This window comes from Paramormyrops kingsleyae, chromosome 10 (genome assembly GCF_048594095.1).
Source record: "Paramormyrops kingsleyae isolate MSU_618 chromosome 10, PKINGS_0.4, whole genome shotgun sequence".
Taxonomy (NCBI): Eukaryota; Metazoa; Chordata; class Actinopteri; order Osteoglossiformes; family Mormyridae; genus Paramormyrops; species Paramormyrops kingsleyae.
The window spans coordinates 18664009-18684357 of record NC_132806.1 but is presented as its reverse complement, the minus strand read 5'-3'; the positions used below and the strand labels follow the sequence as shown (position 1 = coordinate 18684357).

The 20349-nt window shown below is 38.5% G+C and overlaps 1 protein-coding gene across 4 annotated transcripts in view; it reads right to left on the bottom strand.

Moving 5' to 3' along the window:
* The window catches only part of stag2b (STAG2 cohesin complex component b), a 37731-nt gene extending 17626 nt beyond the window's left edge, over window positions 1-20105 (bottom strand). For 2 of the 4 annotated variants that reach the window (XM_023830526.2, XM_023830529.2), the window contains exons 1-6: window positions 19895-20105; window positions 1198-1326; window positions 1006-1084; window positions 690-848; window positions 324-420; window positions 151-227 (exon numbers count right to left, since the gene is read on the bottom strand). In XM_023830526.2, the coding sequence (XP_023686294.1) occupies window positions 151-227; window positions 324-420; window positions 690-848; window positions 1006-1084; window positions 1198-1241 (456 nt within the window). In that variant the 5' untranslated portion in view covers window positions 1242-1326; window positions 19895-20105. Of the gene's footprint in view, window positions 1-150; window positions 228-323; window positions 421-689; window positions 849-1005; window positions 1085-1197; window positions 1327-6879; window positions 7014-7559; window positions 9411-19894 lie in introns of those variants that run through there. The other 2 variants (XM_023830528.2, XM_023830527.2) reach the window with 2 other exon arrangements.
* Between the last annotated feature and the right edge of the window lie 244 nt (window positions 20106-20349).

Below are 20349 nucleotides of genomic sequence, written 5' to 3'. Positions count from 1 at the left end.
TTAACACTCATTTAAATGCTCCTACATTAGGTAGCTGCATTACCGATGCATGGGTGTTAATCCAAAACCTTCAATTATAACTGTAGGCGTTGCAATTTTAAAGCAGCCTATTATTTCTCGCAATTTAAATTAAAATTGCCCGATGCGTACCTCATCAAACTCCTCTGTCATCTTACGGATGATTTCTGAGTTTTGCATGTGTCTGAACATTTCCCCACTGACAACACCTGACATGGAGAGGAGAGCATTCATAATTTACTCCAACTGAGAACAAGGTTATAAAAAGGGAGATAAGCACATATTGTAGCAAAACGGAAATATACCTTTACATCCCGAACACTGGATGAAGAAGTTGATTAAGTCGAGAAGTGCCGTATCTCTGTCGTGCTTGTAGGACTCAATCCAGTCATCGACAACAGACTGCAAATAAACAAAGATTTAATAATGAACAACTTTTTCAAGCTATAATATTTAGTTGTAATTCAATATTTTCTGTATAAACTGTTGCATTATGTGCTTACATATGGCAGATAAGGACCTTAAGCAGTTTGGAAGGGAGGTGCATCTGTTGGACACTGACTGCACGGCACTCTTTCCCAGCTTAACCACCACAGATCCGCACGGCACTCTTTCCCAGCTTAACCACCACTGACCGCACGGCACTCTTTCCCAGCTTAACCACCACTTACCTGCATGGCACTCTTTCCCAGCTTAACCACCTCAAAGAGCATCATGTTCTCCACGCCGTTCTCCTGGTGATGCCCATTGATGCGGCCGGCTCCTCCACCCTTGGCCCCAGCCCCACCTTTGCCCTTCTCTCCAGGAGCCTTCTTTCCTTTCTTGGTGCTCTGAAGGACCACAAGAGGAGTGTGGTTAGAAAACAGCACAGACGTTTCCCGCAGCCCAGAACCGACGGTGTCAACAATGGCAAAAGCAAGTGCAGTATAAATACCAGATCCTATCAATCAGCCCTGCTACTTGCAGTACACACGCGTAGCTTTGTACCTTTCCTTTGCCTGGGTTTGCATTCTTCCCATCAGGATCTTCAAAGTCAGTGTCAGAAGAGAAGTGTGTATCAGTTTCCCTGTTCACAAAAAGGTAGCATTAACAGTTATCAAATTTCCAAACACCACACAGTTCTAGAATGTCACTGCCCATTGATTTGTGTATATCGCACTGCATGAAAATAATACTTACTGATGAAAATGAAACTCTGCTTGCAATTCTGGTGCTGCTATCATTTCTTTAACATCTTCTGTAGCACCTCAACTTTTAAAGACTTCAACTCTTCATAGACAATAGTAAAACAGAACTGTGTTTGAAGTCCTGCAAAAAAGAACAAAAACATTCCAGATGATTATGCAGCCATTCTGAGGGAAGGATGTTTCAAATTGTTTGTTTCAAATCAAATACAAAATCAACATCTCAAAGCATAAATTTGCAGCTAAACATTACAACTGGGTGCAGTTATTTTTTTGATTTTTAAAAATTAAGTTAGTATATAAAGAGTTGTGCTGACACAGCACATAAAAAGGCTGGCATAATCCACAAAACATAACGATATCTAATATGAAAAACAACAGTGTCAATGGAACTTTACAGGTGGTCAGGTTTGCATGAGCTGCCATTAAAGTGAAAACAAGGTTTTGGCCACTAGGGGTGCAATATTGCACTCCTTATGAGCTCCTGCTCTTTGCCATCAACCCACGATATTCTGCAAGTGCCATATAGACAGAACAGAAAGACACATTAAGGAAACATGCATTTAATTTACAGTTTTTCAAATTTATATTTTAAGCTTTACAAAATGGTTAGTAGTGGAGGAGAACAGACCAAATTCAAAAGTTCTTTGAAGATAACAGGAAGTGTTCAGAGCTTCAAATGGGCAGCTTTAGAGTTGTAGTTTTAACCCAAGTTGGTATAAAGATCACTTGAGGTCATGACTGCTAACAAAAATGTAAAAGCACAAATCCCACCACTACCCACAGCCTGGGAGAATGCAACATGACCTTGCCCAGTCACCCAGTGTTAGTCGATTCTAATAGACTGTTGGATTAAGCTGGATCGTTATAACTTTCCTTGCTGCAGACGCATTGGAAGCTGAGAAATGGTCAGAAATGTGAAACGCTACATCTCTAAAGGAAACTGGGTGGGCTTGCTTAAGAACTAATAGGTCAATCAAATGGCAAAGGTCCTAATTCAAACAGGACCTAAGAGTGGATAAGAGGACACAAAATACACAATGTAGTTGAGGAGGAATGACACTATTCAATAATCAGCAGCCAACAAAAGCACTCCAAACAACCTCTTAACATTCCTTCAATTCAAAGGAATCAAATGCACAATAAACTGTTTTCCTGTTCGGCCTCCACATGTGGTAATCTTCATTTGTCAGACTACCATCAGATTACAATTTGATATGCTACTCCAAAGTGAAAGACAGTCCTATAAAACGAAACAAGAGACAAACTGCAAGCAAAAATCTGTCTCCCTACAGGCTAATTCACCACTGAGTGCCATCAGTATGGGGTGACAATGAAGTATTTTAAAGAAATCTGCAACTAAACTCACTTTTTTTCCCCTCCAATATAGGCCATTTTAAATGAGAGAAAAGTTGATGTGGCGGTGCATAACTCCAAAATTCTTGGTTAAGAGATCATGTAACAGATGAATATAAATTTATTGATCCCAGGGAGAGATTCTGGTGCATACAGCACAGATAATCATACCTCTACCACAAAACAGACCAGATGCAGAGACAGTACACGTAGTGAAAACAAGTAAACACAGCGCAAAAAAAATTTAAATTACACAGCACACCAATAAAATATTTAGAAAAGTAGAATATCTGCAGGCAATGTGTCTTGCAGTCCTCCAAGCCAGAGGCAATGCAGATTGGAAACATCATACATCCGCCTGCCAAATTCATGCATATAACCTACAATATTATTAATGAAACTCCCCAAAATTATGACAAACACCTGAATAGAATGTACAAGCTACAATCCTAATTCTGCAAACTGTAATTCAAGGAGAATCAAGACCACTTAGCTCAGAAGCCAAAATTCCTCTTCCCAGTTGCATACTAAAGGTCACGATAGCATGTGTCAGCGATTCTACAATGTTTTTGACTCAAAACAAAATAGTTTCATGTCTAGCAACACAGACAGTTAGGCACTTCGACCATACTATGGGCACGAGGCGGGGAACAACCCAGGATGGGGGGCCAGCCCATCGCAGGGCACACTCACACACCATTCACTCACAAATGCACACCTATGGGCAATTTCGTAATTAGCCTCTTTAGCATGTCTTTGAAGATAGCCCACGACGACATGGGGAGAACATGCAAACTCCGCACACATGGAGCCCGGGCGGAGACTCGAACCCTGGTCGCAGAGGTGTGAGGCAACAGTGCTAACGACTGTCTGAATTTCGAAAGTTTGCAATGGTTAGAACTTAAAATTAAAGCAAATGTGGAGCAGTATGACTCAGTGAGTTGCACTGTATTGCCTAGGGCTGTTGCGATCACATCACAATCTAATTGCGATTATATAACGCATGCGCAATAACCACCAGGGCTTTAGATGACAGGTGAAACAAATGCTTCTAGTGTCCGGACGCCAGCTTTTCGGTTACGGACATTTACTTACACCCACAATTTGATAAGCAGATTAGAATTGTGCGTAAGATATTAATGAGATGCCTATTGTTACGTCCCATAAGTCAGGAGTGCGTATAAATTCAGTGTATCCTTATGCTTATTAAAATTCAGTTAGTGAAGAACACCACATGCTATTGTTTTAGTAAATCATGGAAGCGATAAGCACTGAAGTGGCACTGAAGAAAAGAACAGCTCAACAGCTACAACATCTTTTGAAATAGGAGATATTGTGGATAAACAAGATAAAAAGATGTTGGTGGTGTGGTGGTACTTCTTGCAATTTAAAGTCCCACACATTTATTAAACATAAGAATACGCTGAATTTATAAAGATCACTAACTTTTGGGCATCACAATACGCATCTCATGAATATCTCAGGCACACTACTAAACTGCTTATCAAACTGTGGGCGTAAGTAAACGTCCGTAAAAAAAGCCGGCGTACAGACAAATGTTTTACCCGTCATCTAAAGCCCTGGTGATGACCCTGCATGCGCCACATAATTGCAATTCCATTGTGCCGTGATCGCGACAGCCCTAGTAATGCCTCAAGGGTTTAAAGCCGTGTCGACTCTGCATGTGGAGTTTGTGCTCTTTCAGAGTCATATGGATTTTCTCTTACAGTCCGCAGTCCAAAGATCTGCAGTTATATCACGTTAGACGTAAAGCTAGGGTAGGTGGCATCTCTAGACGGCCTGTAGTCTGTGGTTGAGCGGGCATGAACATGCATGGGCATTAACGCGAGTATACAATATCAAGATTAGTTATCTATTAAGAATTAATAGGTTTATTACTGAAATATAGACATGTACCATTTTTACAAACTAAAAGGTAATGATCTTTAATTGAAACTGCAAACAGATGAAAGGCAGACAACCTGCTAATTTTTAACAACAGATCCTATATCATAATTAGTCAAACACAGTAGTCTGTGTTTAGCCCAAGATGTGAGAAACCTTACAAAGATCATCTAAATTACAAGTACAGCCAGACAATTTCCCCCTAAACAGAAGACAATTTTCACGAGAGGTGGCATGCCCACCCCCCACAAAAAGGGAAAAAACAATTCCTCCCATTGGTCTCCCTCAAGCACGGAAGGAAGACTCAAACTAGATAGTACTCGGTACTCAGAATAGAGCTAAGTAGATAGCAGCCTCCTAGGAGCCACAAACACACAATAGTGGAAAAGACAGGCCATATACCAGACAGTGCAGTATTTACCATTTGAACATATACCAATACATACACATCTGACAATGTTAAGAAAAACTACATGGAAAAGGAGTGAAACATACCAGTCAGTCATCAACAATGACCTTCTGTTTATCAGTCTGATTTGTAAAAGGGGAGGATTCGGTAAATGATGTAATTCACAGCTTAGAGTTCAACCAATTTCAAAAAGACACAATAACAAAGTAGCAAAGAGATCAAAGAAATGGGACTTGTTCCCCTCTTCCTCCCCTCTTCTAAGTGGACTATGATTTCTGCTGTCTGCTGATGCAGAGCAAGGCAGCAAAGGCAAAGAGTATAAAGCTACATACAGCAGACAACCGAAACAGAACAGCCAGTGGAAAGTCAGACCTACGGCTAACACTTCATTCACCTGACCCTAAGGAAGTATGAGCAAAAACAGTAGATTATAGACCTTATACTGGGCAGATAATTTCCTTGCACTCTTCAATGATCAGCTTAGACCATGCTCTTCGTTTCCTAACTGAAACATTTACCTTCTGACAAACCAAATATGACCCAAGAGAAAGGAAGCTGACTTAGCCAAAATTACAAATTATAAAAAGGTTCAATCAAGCACATTGTAAAACGATTTTATTGTATTCTACCATTAATAATGCTGAGATATATGGTAATGTATTGATCCATTTCACAAAGTTTGACTTCATTTTGGCAGTCAGACTATTTTCTATTATTACAATTTTAATCACTGAATTTCAGTTCATATACATACGCAAAGAGCCTAAGTACATTTTTATTTGTCCTCTTACTATGATATTGGAGAACTTTGAGCACTAGATGCTACTGCATTTCTCTATTCTGAAAAAGTCAGGTAATTCCATATCACCCCGACCCATTTTTGACAGATGTTCAGGTGATTCCAAATAACTTGCCACAATGTAAATTTAGAGCATGATACAGAGATGGCAAGCAGACCATTTGTGAAAATTTCGATCACCTTCCGATGACAAGGACGGGGTGCCGACCTCCTGAGCCACTAACCACATGCACAGGTATCATTTTTAAATGTGTATCTTTCGCAATTCGCACCAGAACAAACAAACAAACAAACAAACAAACAAACAATCTAATCATCAATTAAACAATCTAAATCAAATATTTTTTCTTTTGAGCATATGGGTTCATTTGATTTTTGCAAAGTTCTCATACATTCTGAAATATCGTTTTATGTAATTTGGCCACAAATCAGAACAGCAAAGATTTCATACTGATACAAAGATGCATCAACTTGCGTTTGCCCTATTCCCTTTAGGCACTTAATGCCTATGGTTAGTCTATTCAACAAACTGCACAAAAGCAGACAAACTCAGACTGATGGAAAACTCTGGTGCATGTGCGTTTCTGGGGGATGTCCACATCACCAAACCAATTAAGTTATTATATACTACATTTCAGCAAAGCTGAATTATTACAGTGCTGATTATCTTGAATATAAAAGGAAAAAAATGTAAAGAATGTTGCTAGTCGAAATTACCCACACATTGAAGGACCTTATGGCATTGCATTTCACTATTTACTATGCATTTAAGGAAACACAAAACACAAAAAGGCACATAAAATGACAAAAAATATATTTAAAAAATCTACCCTTTGAAATTTACTGGTCTAAACAGCATAACAATTAACCAAGTTAATAGAATTTCCATTGCTGATAGGTCAACACAGGGCTGGTTATCAATAAAATGCTGGTAACTACTATTCCATTATATACAAACCACTGACAGCATTACATCATATCATTTGCCCAGTAGATTTAGTATAAAAATGTTTCAATGTGCAATAAAGGCTAACATTTTAACACCAGCAAAGTCTCTGGTAACTGGAGTAATAAAGCAAGCAAGCAATTACACAATCTTGAATTACACTCTTATAATGGTAGCAAATGTAATCTTAAATTGCCAAAATAACAAAGGTAAGCATACCAGCCAATACAGAGGATGTTTTATTTTTTTGGTTTACACGTACCTTAAGATGCATGATCTACATGTCCCTCATCTTTTTAAAAATCCTTTTAAAATGCTTCACTTGAAGGGTATGCAAGTCATCATATATTATTTCATTTTTCAAATCCTCTGCAAACTGAGATTGACAGGAAATATCTGACATGCAGAAGGAAAAATGGGAAAAACACAATACAACAGTTTTAAACTACAAATTTCATCTCGTGCTTTTCTGACAAAAAGGTACCATAAGTGCCAAATTTATATTTAAATACCTAACCCATTTTCCCACATGTGGAATCAGTGACTAGTAGTTCTATTATATAACAATTACAGCTAACGCTTTCTCTAATGACAGCACAACACCACAGATTAATTTTCTATACTGAAAACATTAGGCGAATAGTTAAGCTAACGATAAAAATAATTATGGCTAGTTTCAGTTTCTACGAGGTTTGTCTTCGTATGCTCCACATTTTGGCAAAACTATAAAAATGTGAAAATCAAGGCCTGGACATTATTAGGAAATCCATAAAATATATTAAAATGCTTGTAAGGTATCACTTTTATATCTTTATTACATACACATTTGTGTGTCCAAGTCTTTTTTTTTTTTTTTTTAAAAAAACCTTCAATACACTGCCTGCCTGACATTTGTCTATATAATGTCTTAAACAGGAATACTTTTCAGTAAATGGAAATAACCTCGAAGTCCAAAACTGTGAGGTGGTGCAACTGTCCAAACAATTGAGCAGAGGGAGAAAACAGAATGAAAATGTGTTAGTAATTTATCCATCCATCTTCTGTAACCACTTGTCTTATTCAGGGTCACGGGGATTCCAGAGTCTCTCTCGGGGGCTACGGGCACAAGGCAGGGAACAACCCAGGATGGGGAACCAACCCACTGCAGGGCACAATCACACACCATTCACCCACACAAGCACACCTACAGGCAATCTGGCAACTCCAATTAGCCTCAGCATGTTTTCGGACTGTGGAGGGAAACCCCAATGCCCTAAAGAAACCCCACGATGACACGGGGAGAACATGCAAACTCCACACACATGGAACTGGGGCAGAGACTTGCACAATGGTCCCAGAGGTGTGAGGCAACAGTGCTAATCACTGCATCATCCAGCCACTGCTAGGTAGTAATTTTAAAAAGTTGCAAAACACTGTGGTTTTAAAACAATTAAGATTAAAATTCACAGTACATCAAATGTCAGGTGGTAGAACCCTGAAAATGATCATTTTCATGTTGCAGGGAAAATAGATAGATACTTTATTTATCCAGAAGGAAATTTAGGTCTCCAGTAGCTTATACACAGTATACATATACATAGGCGGACAGACCTATGACATTCACGCACACATACATACTGCAACAATACAAAGGAAAACAACAGGAGGCAGTGTGCTATACAGGCCTAAACACTTAAGTCCATCACACTCCTCCCCTTCCATGTGACGTTGAAGAGCTGTATGGCCCTAGGGACAAAGGACCTTCTGAGCCTGTCTGTTCTGCATGACAGAGACAGGAGCCTATCACTGAACATGCTCTTATGTTTGGAGAAAGTGGTGTGCAGAGGGTGACGGTCATTGTCCAGTATTGAGAGCAGTCTGCTCAGGGTCCAACTATCTGCAACTGATGTCAGTGACTCCAGCTCCATGCCCACCACAGTTAGCTTTTCTCACCAGCCTGTCCAGTTAGTAGATGTAACCAAGTACTGAAGTAAATTATCAATTTCAAATCATGGCCTGCACAAATTCCATCAAGCTGTACAACCCGTGGAAAACCATAAAAATATTGTAATATGATCATTTTAAAAGTAAATAGTTTTATGTATGCACTTGATATGAAGGACAAATTTTTGTGCAGGTGTCCAAGCAGATGCCTGTTTAATTTAAAATCAGCTTGAAATGTCAGGTGGTACAACCACAGATAATAGTACTACTAATAAACACAAATATAAATACATTTTATGAATGTCTAATACTTTGTGGGTATTTAAATGGTTAAGTTTTCATTTTGAAAAAATATTTCCTATTTCCCACCTATTTGTCAATGTGTTTTAATATACTGACCGCAAAAGTGACCCAATCTTCTACTGCTTTTCATGATCAGCTTCGAAACTGTGCATCAACTTCCCTCTCCTCTAAAAAGGTAGATATGGCAAGTGACCTTAAAATGCAAACTAAGGGTATTTGATAAAATCATTGGCATACAACTTAATTTCAAAGCATATAGCTATCTATTTTTCTAAGTCAGCACTGGGAGTTAAGACAAAGTATTTTCTGAAAGTTAGCAAACAACAACTGAAAAAATGTTGATGTATAGATCGTGGTATGTCCCTGCAAACTTTTTCCAGTAAAAAAAAAACCATTTCTTTATAACATGGTATAAGCTTGATAAATGTAAAAACTCTGGAGAACAACCATTCAAGAACAAAAGAGCAGTTAAACAAACAATGTGACAATTGAAGTACTGCTGTTCACAGTATTGGTTGTCCATCTGTGGGACAACTTTTTTTTTTGAGACACTTTTATGGTTTATAGAATGTTAAACAATATATTCTACAAAAAACCAAATTGTGCTGATCTTTTGCCAATTACAATTCGTTTGACAACTGCCATAGATGCACATCCCATTTGCAATTAATCATTTAAGCAACCATTTGGAAGACTCCAATGTACATTACCTACAAGACCAAACAATTTCATTTTCAAATTCAGGACCTTGAATCGTGACTACAGATTTTAACTCTGCATTCTTAAGACACTTCGGAGCTGCATGATGCGAAATTCTAATAATATCTATGCACATCCAACTGTCACACAGCAAGGACTGAGACTATCAATAAGCTAGAGTAAAACATTTTTACTCAGTCATAGGAAACAAAGCTTAGCAAGCTTTCATTTTCAATGTAATCTTTTATATCTTAATAAATTGCTTTAAAGTGTACCACCTAGGGCTGCACGATTTGGGGAAAATATCGAATCGCGATTTTTCAGACAGAAATTGCGATTACGATTTGATTTGCGATTAAATTTTTTAATGTCAAGCTTCAGTTGAATATTCAGTGTGTAGTAATTTTAAAACATATGACGCAGCATGAGATACCATCAGTATTAACTGGTCTATATTCTAATGCAAGGATGAGAATTTAAAGATGTGATGTGTCAAGTTAAAGTAATAATGAAAACAATTGCAGCAAAAAGAAAAATAGCGATCTTGCAGGTAACGCTGATTACCCTCCTAATAACATTAGAACCACCTTTTCCCACGCCAATGAACAAGCAAGAACTAATTTGGTGTATGCAGCCCTTTTGTTTGCGCTATTGTGTTGTTAGCTGTTGTTATTAACGCTAATAACACTCAAAAAACCGTAATGTTCAATACAGAGTGGCTGTTCTGTCCTGAAACCGAAATTTTTAAAACGTAGTATGCATTTTATAAAATGCAAAAAATGCAAGTAGAAGTCGTTTATTGGTGATTTCATGTTGGTCGAAGTTTCTGCTTTTTAACAACTTTATACGGTTATTTTCTATACAAATCAATTCAGGTGAAACAAAAAATGTACGTGTTCATGGTTGCAAACTGTTTCAGACTCTCACGCAAGAAATCTTACGGCAAATCTATATTCCATTCTGAACTTAAAATTAGCTGCATCAAAAACTTTACGGCAGTTTGCAAATCCTACAGACTATTTACAAGGTAATATTTTAAATTAGAAGTAAAATGCAGTTTTCGACTGAAGCAGCTTATCATTCCTTTGCTTTGTTATTCGGACAAATACAAAACGAATGATTAAACATTATATGCGTCTCTTTTTGTATGTTTTCTAAATAAGACCGTGTGCCCATACCCAACTGTAATAGCGATTAAAGCGATCTATTCTTTTAGTATTGATGTTAAAGCAAGACTTATTTTATTACTGTTGTGGGATTAATCTTTGGAAACACTTAAATTTAATAAGCAGAAAAACATATGACAAACGACTATTGTGGGTTTTACGGCTTTTTTGGAGGTCACCGACTCCACTGCTGTGAGAATTACTGACTGCCATTGTTGTTTTGATGGGTTAGCAGTATACTAATGCTATTGCCTATTAACAAAAACCAAAGGTATGATACGCTGAAGTATATTGCAGCTGGTGTTTAAAAGGAGCTTGCCGGTTCTATTGATGATAGAACCTTTCTGAAACAATCGCGGACCATGAAATAGGAAGGCAATTCACTTATAGCTCAGTAGCGGAATCAGTATCTTTCCGCACCGCGAATGTAACATTTTCCTTGGGTTTCACGTGTTCGCTGTTTGTGGGCCTATACGCCTTCTTGGGTCACTTCTGATTGGTGAGCATGACTGGCACGCGAGAAGCACGGCGCTTGTGATTGGTGAGAATGACTGTCACACAGGGAGTATTTCTAAAACTATTCTCACAGCAGTTTTAAAACCTGGGTCTGACGTGCTGTATAACGTATATCCTAAATCGCAAATTTTGCGATTTGCTAATCGCGTTGTTTCAAATCGTGATTTCGATTTGAAATCGATAAATCGTCCAGCCCTAGTACCACCAATGTTTTTATGCGAGCTCTGCATGCGGACTCCAAGCCAAAACAACAATTTTCGTCCTTGCTGTCGACTCAAAAATTACTAAGAGTGCTGTGTTTCAGAGAAAGGAAACAAGGACGAGGAGAAAACCAAACAATTAATTGGTCACCAAAAGACAATCACCTTCTGCTGCAAATAGTCAGGATTCCATAGAGACAATACTGAGCAAAACTTTGTTGTTGGCAGGCTTTGTTTTAGAAAACTCGTGGCAACACCAGCAACTTATTTGACAGACCTTTGGTATAAAACTTCTAGTGGACCATAGTTTATTTTAGATCAATTTTCAGCTCCTTGCTTTATAAATATCGCAATATATACAATGTAATTTAAGATATTTAATTTATGCAGTAAAGGGTTCAGATGGATTTCAAAGTACTACAGATTGTCATTCTAGTTTATTTATCCCAGAAACTAAATCACTAACATGACCATGTGTTCGAAAACCAATTATAGAAGACTGATTTAATTCACCTATCCATTTCCTAACATTCCCTTATTAAACCAAATCAACATATTTCCTAATTAATTTTTAAAACATCATTTAAATTACCTAACCTCTCCCTGCACTTACACCTTGCAATGACTATACCACCCAAGTTATCAAAAGTCAATTTCACCTGTTCAGCAATTTCTCTACAGTCAAATCTATCTGCCACTTTAACACTGAGTTTCCAAACACCCTATAGCATGTTAAATTTCCCACAGCCAACTTTTCTTTTAAAAGAACCTATTTGGCAAAATTGGTATGATCCCCCCCACCCCCAGTTGTTACCTGCTCGACACCGGAGTCCACCTGTGTGTTGACCATGGAAAATTTAAGAAGGCAAAAAGTTTTAAGGATACTTAAAATGTTTTTATACTTAACTTTAAACAGGGTTCTTACATTTTTTCCAACTTCAAATTCCAGCACTTTTCAAGCACTTTCAAGGTGCATTTTTATGCTTTTCCAGCACCTAACAACCGCGGTAAATTACGTTTATATATGCTGTATGTACTTTTTCACATTTAAATCCATTGTGCTATTAAAAAAAAACACAATATGACATTTCAACTTAAATTGTTGAATACTTTCGCGTGAATTACACGATCAATAACAAATTGGCAAGGAAGTGCCCTTTAGACTGTTATCGTGCATTCCATTTGCCCTAGGAACTCGGCTTCCGAGTTTCGAAGCCGGAAGTGATGACATGCGCGCTCCCATTTCTCGGAGATCCGAGAAATATCTCGGATAACGCAGAGGATCCCGAGTTCAGAATCGAAGATGGCTGCGCCCTTTATCAACAGAAGGGAAAGTTGTAGCTTTATCCTGTTTAAGCACTACTTCTCATTTGTGGCTCATTAAATCGGTCGCACACACTATATCGTCCAATTTATCTGTGGACGTGTTGCTACGGAGTTTTATACGTGAAGCACCGCGCGTAATGTGTTATCAAGTATAACGGCTCCTAGGTTTTTTCTTCTGTCAGAAGTTAGTTCACGATTCAACAGATGTTTAGTGCGATAATTTTATTTATTTATTTTCTCCCATCGACGTAACAAATCACACCATGAACCACCGTGAAAAACTGAAATAAAGAAACACTACCATTACACATACAATGATCATTTACGGGTTTTAAATAAGCAATCTACACACTTCTACTATGTATACAGGACAGCGAAAACTCAACAAACATACATATTAAACATACATATTAAAACAAGAAAAGGCAAAACCATGACATACCGTGTGCTCCTTCTGACCAGAGTTTAGGAGACATTACTACATTGTATCTTTCTTTCAAACCCTTTTGATTTTCTTTTCTTAGCCGTTGTTCACTCTGACTTCACTCTGCTTGCTAACCCGGCCTTCCTTCCGCTGCTCATTACGCTAAGTCCTGTGATTGCGTAAATAGACTGTTCCGCTGAACAGTAGGAGGCACTGTTACAAAGAACCCTCTACATTAAACCTTTTACAAATAATATCACAAATAATAACCTGTTGCCAACAAAATAAAACAAAATACATTCACTGAACAAAATACAAATAAATAATAAATACATAAACACCAATTTCCTGGCGACAGCTACATCAAGTGATATTGGTAACAATGGCTACCAATTAACCGTTCTAGAATTGGATTTCATGATTAGTCGGATTATTTGTCGGATTTAAGGTAGTTCGGGCTAATTGTAAGTGAACGAAGATAAAGGCCATTTAAACTGAGGTACCTTAAATCCGACAAGTTGTCCGGCTAAGCAAAAAATCTTGCTTTTTCCATATGGATCCATGGTATTGCTACTATATCCGACTCGGTTTTCCCGAGTTTTTAGCGGATGTGACGTAATATCGGAATCCGAAAATCGGATCCCGAAGCAAATGGAATGCACGATTACACCACTACAGCCACAAGCGCGGACTCGAGCGGAGTTATTTTCGTTACGTGCAAAATGCATTTTTAGCTAAAAGGAAAACTACTCCGTAAGATAACGAATTATTATTAAAGCAATGCAATTTCAAATTCAAGCAGGTTCAAGCACATTGTCCAAAATCCAAGCACTTTTCTAACCTTGAAAACACTATATTAAAAATCAAGCATTTTCCAGGATTTCCAGCACCCGTACGAACCCTGTTTAAATTCCATGGAAAATTCAAGTCATCCTTTATGTCAATAGTTGAACTGCTACAGCAGATTTTTGTGAAGAATCACAAAACTTATAACACTTGCTATAAGCATACCATACTTTCAGTTCATGGCATGGACAAGCGTCAGACTTGTATTTGTTTACAACTGTACTTCAAATGAACAGCAAGGATAAATCTTGATTTAGTTCAATGTCTTACATTTATTTAATTAAAAATGAAATGCAGAGATTACAATGGAAATATCAATTTTAATGTTTCACAAATACAAAATTCCATTTACTTGCAAATCAGCTCTTTCTGCACAAAATTCTAAAAATATGGATTTTTCATTACAAAGCCAAAATGTTCAGTAATGTTTCAGTTTTTCGCGTTAATTTTCAGAATCATTTGTCCTAAGCGACGTACGTGTGAAGATCAGAGAATAGGGTCAGCCAGCGTTCCTGAAGCAACTGGGATTAAGGGCTTTGCTCAAGGGCTCAGTGGAGGCACAGTTACTCTGTCGGACATAGGATTTGAACTTTCCAAACACAGGGACAAACCCCTAATCAGCCTAGCTACACATTGCCCACAGATCTGTAATATGGAATGGACTGTTCAACAAAGCATGGTGACGACCAATTTTAGTAAGATTCATAATTATACTTACATTAAACATTTGTAACAAAGAACTTGTTGCAAAGCCATTCAGTGGACAAAGGAGCAAGAACAATATCTTTTTATTAAGCTATGTCAAACACCTGTAACGCACAGCAGTTATGAATCACTAAATCAATTCTATTACCAGGGCACTTGATAGTGTAATAAAGAACTACAACTCCCTTACTACAGCAGCAGAGCCTTTTTTAATGTTACTTCTCAAATTAATCTTTTAAAGAGACACCTAATTACTTCACCATTACATTTTGAGACTATAAAAGCACTTTGTTTGAAAGTAAGACACTGAGCCAAAATCAAAATGAATCCACCTGTAATATTGCTTTTGTGTGGGAAGTAGGGTTGGGTGATGAATAGAAGATACAACACATTTTTATATACGAAATGGCTTGATGATGTATTGATATACCAATTTAATTAAGTTATTGTAAATGTAGACAATATGGTTTGCCGTAAAAAAATGCAGGAAGAACAAATAGGGCAGTGCCAGAAAAAGTAACATGATGTACACGCAGACTAGAAAATGTAACACGAGGTGCAAATCAGACAGGTGGTATGGATTGGGGATTGCATAGTGAGACACCGTGCAAAGCCCCACCCACAAAAAAAGGCCAGATAGTGAAATGCAAAGAAAAATGCAGAGCAAAGGGAAAGAAATATTGCAAACCTCAATACATGTATGGTAAAGAAAAAATGAGTGCCAAAAAAGCAGAAAGAAAAACTATCAAACAAAATCTCAAAAAATTGGGCAAAAAAAAAATAATCTAATACCTTTATTGTTGTTTACAGTAAACACCATTTGTTTGCAGGACTATATGGGCGTCATTTCACTCCATACATTTGAACAACATGGATGGATGGATGGACATTTGTTTTTCCATTTTTCCCTTCCATGCCCCTTCTGTCGTTCAAGTGAAACAGGTCAGGAGAGGAATAAACAGCACTGATAAAAATGTTATACAATGTCTTATTTTGAATATACCTGATCTAATTGTTAAATACTTGATATATTTGTTTAGATTTCAGGCACTTGGATTTTTAGTCAATCTATATTATTTCTAAGAGTTCTTTAACATGTTAAATTATGTCCAGCAGAGATACCATTTTTGTGTTTCCCATTGGAAAAAATTGATGTGAATAAATAAAATTCATTCTGACTTTCGGTCCCAACTTTTTAAAAGTATTTCAGAGAAATTTTGATACTGAAATATGTCGAATATCAATACAGTGACCTAAAATATCAAGATATTGTTTTTGCAACCCTATCAACCAGCCCTAGCAGGAAGAGTAACAGTACTAATTCAGATAGCCATCCTATTAATGATTACTTAAATATACACTTCATCTTAACAATAGAAAACCACAGCTGAGGGAAATGTCTGTGAAAAGTCTGTAGCATTGCTGTGAAGCATTAATCTTGTTTGGTTAGGACATTGTACTCGTCCTTCTTTTGAAAACGTACTGCTATTAAACTTAAAATATTTTTGAATTTGTACAAGTACCTAGGAATTCTTTGCTTTTACATTCTATACCCAGCTCTCCATTTACAGGTGAGTGTAAGTTCTATGGGGTCACACAGCACAGACTCAGCTGGCACGCAGCACTCCTACAGTACATGCATTTATAGGCTTTGCTCAAGGCCCCAGTGATATGATTAAACTACTGGCCACAGAATTTGAACCTACGACCTTCTGGATATGGACATGGTCCAACTTCCTGTGCCACATGTTTCACAGATTTTTTATAAAAAAAAAAAACACTAAACCAATTACACAGCTTAGCAATTCCACTACATCATGTTTTCCACTAAGATAAAGTTTATTTGGTTTGTATGGGCAAAGCAGTTTATTTTCTTAAATGCAAAATGAAGATCAAACCATGGTAAATAAGCATAATGCAAAATGTATTAATGTAGTGTCTAATCTACCATATCTGAAGCATTATCACAAATGAGAAAACTGGACGACAAAATCCACACACTACAGATGACTGAGGCAGGATTTTAATGACAAAGTATAACTCAAAATTCTCATCTTCATTTTTTGCAAGAGAAATCAAATACCATGTATTGCACCCCTGAAAAGAAGAGTTTGATAAAATTGGTAGGTAGCTAAAATTAAGAGAAATTAAAGTGTTGAAAAAATATTATTCAGATGTTGCAGTGCTGCAACTCAGTATTAATACTTATATGGTTGTGTGTGTACTGGAATTATGACAATTTAAACTGTCAAAATAAGGACAAAAACGTAGGCATTTCCAAGACTTTCATAAAAATCAACCTTGTCAATTGTATGGTTAATAGACCTCAAAAGATATTCAGAAGGGATCAGGGTTACTGATACTCACCTCAGATTTCAATCTCAACATATTAAGTGTGTTGAGCCAAATTCATTCTGTGCTTAAAGCTTTTTTAATGGTGAACAGAGATAAGTTAAAGACCAATATACTGCTTTTTCCATAATCATCCCTACTAGGTTTTGTTCATTAAACATTGTGTATACACAAACAACTGTTGCTTTAATCATGAACTTGTGTCAATGAAAGGTTTTCGTATATAAAAATGTGTTGTATCTTAACTTAAATATAGATTATATGCAATGCATAAATAGTAAGATTATGGATGGATAAAACTGAACACAATTACATGTGGCTGTACAACTTTCATTGTGGTAAAGTGATGTGACAGCTTATGTTTCTCCACTCTGCTTCAGTAAACAATGGGCGGTGACAACCTTGAACAACAGCGGATGGCTTTAGTACAGAAACAGAGAAGTAAAATTCTGCGCTCTGCATCAGCGCGTCTGTCACGCCTTCCTGGCTGTTCATTGGTCTTTGCTCCCCCTGTTTCCAAGAGACTTCAGCCAAAGCAGGAAGGAAGTACTGCCTTCCAACTCCATAAAAGGCAGCGGCCCGTCCGTGCTGCTCCTTCGTTTTAACCAATCACAGAAAACTTAACATATGCAGACGTAAACAAGCCAAAACAGCAGGACCAGAAAACACGGCCATAACTGCTGAAATGACGCATCTGAAATACTATGGGAATTTTCAGATCTGCTCGGGATTCTCTCTCGGAAAATATGTTAAAAAGAAAAGGAAACTTATTCACTGCGTACCAAGGATGCGCATAAAAATAAACGCGGCCGATTAAAATCCCGGGCAAGAAAGTTACAGTAGCGCCACCCAACCCCCTTTCATTAAAGATGACTGTTTCCGAGCGCATTACAGGGTGTGGCTAAAACGAAATAGTGAAGATATATATATATATATATAAAAACCAAGATTGAAGTCATAGGGAAACACGTCAAAGTACAAGGAAGCGTAATATGTTGTCCTACCGAGATACCCACGTTTAACTATACGAAATTACATCCAGAGAGCGTCTTGTAGTTAAACTTAATTTCAAAATCGATTAACATTCTTTCATCTTTATTTTACGCGATTCACTTTTCCTCGTTTTCTTTGGATTTCATAAGGGTACATTTAAGAGCTAAAAAGCAGAGGAAATTTCGTACTATGAATCTTCTCACAACTAGCTCGATCTCCGATTTTGTAAGGAAAGATGCCCATCCAAGTCCTTCAGAGACATTCATCTTCCTCTTTGTAATTGCTTAAGAAAATCAAGTGGTAAACAGACTAATACGTGGTATACACACTTCTCAAAAATGACTATTAAATGCTGGTTAGTGTGGTATAACTGGAAAACAGCGCTCGAAACACGCAAAAAACACAAAGCCTGCTAAAATGGAAACGTCTACACTAGCGGTAGCAGTGAGCTTAGAAAATAAACGCTTATAGGGGAGACCTTGACCTAGATCATGTACGCTATTACAATAATTGCACTTATATTTATTATATTGCAACTGACTTATGAGACCAAAGAACTAAAATATTTTTTGATAATTTATAACAAATGAATAGTTCCTTGGGCAATATAGATAGTTAACTTGTCTAAAAGTGGCGCCAAAAATCTTACACACATCACGGCGGAAAACGGCGCTGGCAGGCAAGCGAGCTGACAAATGCGGGATAAAGTTCTTGATACACAGCAGCCTAACTCACAAAGGCATCCCCGTTAAGCCCAGATTAAATGTCAAATACCGGCTTTAAGGCCTAAACCGGTGCACCGACTAGCTAATCGAGGCGAAGCGCCCCACGTAGCTACACGATCGCGGAGAGAACTACCGGGAGCTGCAAAGCCCAGTCTCCCACACCAGCAGAAGAAGGCTACTTAAATACCCCCCCACCCCCCGCTAACCTACACCGCATACAGAATAAGGAGCTTCCCGATGTCGAGGAGCGGCTCCAGATTCACCCGGAGCTGCACGCTAAGCTTGAGGGCAGAGCAGCGGGCCGGTGAGGGCAGGGACGCAGTAGGCACGGTGCCCGTGCGGCCGGTGGCTCAGCCCGCCGCCTATGTATGCGCTCACTAAGGGCTAAATCTTCGCTCCCGCCCGCAGTCACTCACTCCACCGACGATCACCTCGAGTATCACAAGATTAAACTACGTGAGTCTCACTCGCGATGATAAAACTGAAATCTATCCGAAAGTAAAAAAAAAAGCCAGGAAAAAACAATCGGGGGAGAGAAAAAAAAATCTCCATTTTGAAGCCTGCCCAGCAGCTGTTCTCTGGATTCTCCATCTTGGCTCGCTGTTAAAACGCGACATTTCCTTATTTGTATATCGACGCGTCAATCGCCGCTTAAAAGTAAATCGGCAGGAATCCAAAAAAAGCATCTTAAAAATCCAGCAGATTCGACTTTCGACAGGAAGGGACTTGGAGAGCACGATCCCGTTTTCGAAAAACATCTCGTCCTTGTCCTCCATCTTGACTTGGAGTTAGTTCCAATAACTCCGCGCTGTCACGTTTGAAACATTTCCGACATCATTAGAGAGATAACAAATGACTTTCTTCTCAGAATTAAAGCCTCGCCGCGACCGCCGAGCCCCGAAACGGCCCTAATCGCACACATTTTAAACGTGACAGTGAAAGACTGAGGCGTCTTTGCGCGCATATCGCTTTGCCTCGTCCGCTTTCCTGACACCGAAACACGAACCCCCGACACACTGCTAGCGGCTAGCATGCTAGCCGCCAACAAAACACCAAACCAACAAACTTCCAGAACCTTCTCCGCCATTTTACAACTTACCTCGTCGTCGATGGCAGCCGCGGCGCACTCCCAGCCGTCGCGCGTTTAAAAAAGGTTTCGGCAGCCAACGTCCTAATTCTTCGTAGCTATTTCACAGACGAGTTTGAAAGTGGCGGTCAGAGGCCGTTTTGGACTCTCTTTACCCCGCTTGCTCCGTTCGGTTTGTTGTTTCGATGATTGAGGAGAAGGGAGAGTCGCGCTGCAGAGGCGCCACCTGGTGGTCAGAAGGAACGCGGCTTGCGCTCTGGTGACTGTCTGACATCTAGCGGAGACGATGCGCTTTCAGTTTACAGTAAAAGCTCCGTCTCAGCCATGTTTGAAACCCCGCGGCTTGCGTACGTGTTTCACATTTTTACCTAGAAGTACTGCCGCTACAGCAGCACGTTAGCAAATATTGTCATGCTTACCCTGCACACTTCCAGGTGTTTACCCAGTATTTGAAATAAAAACATTAA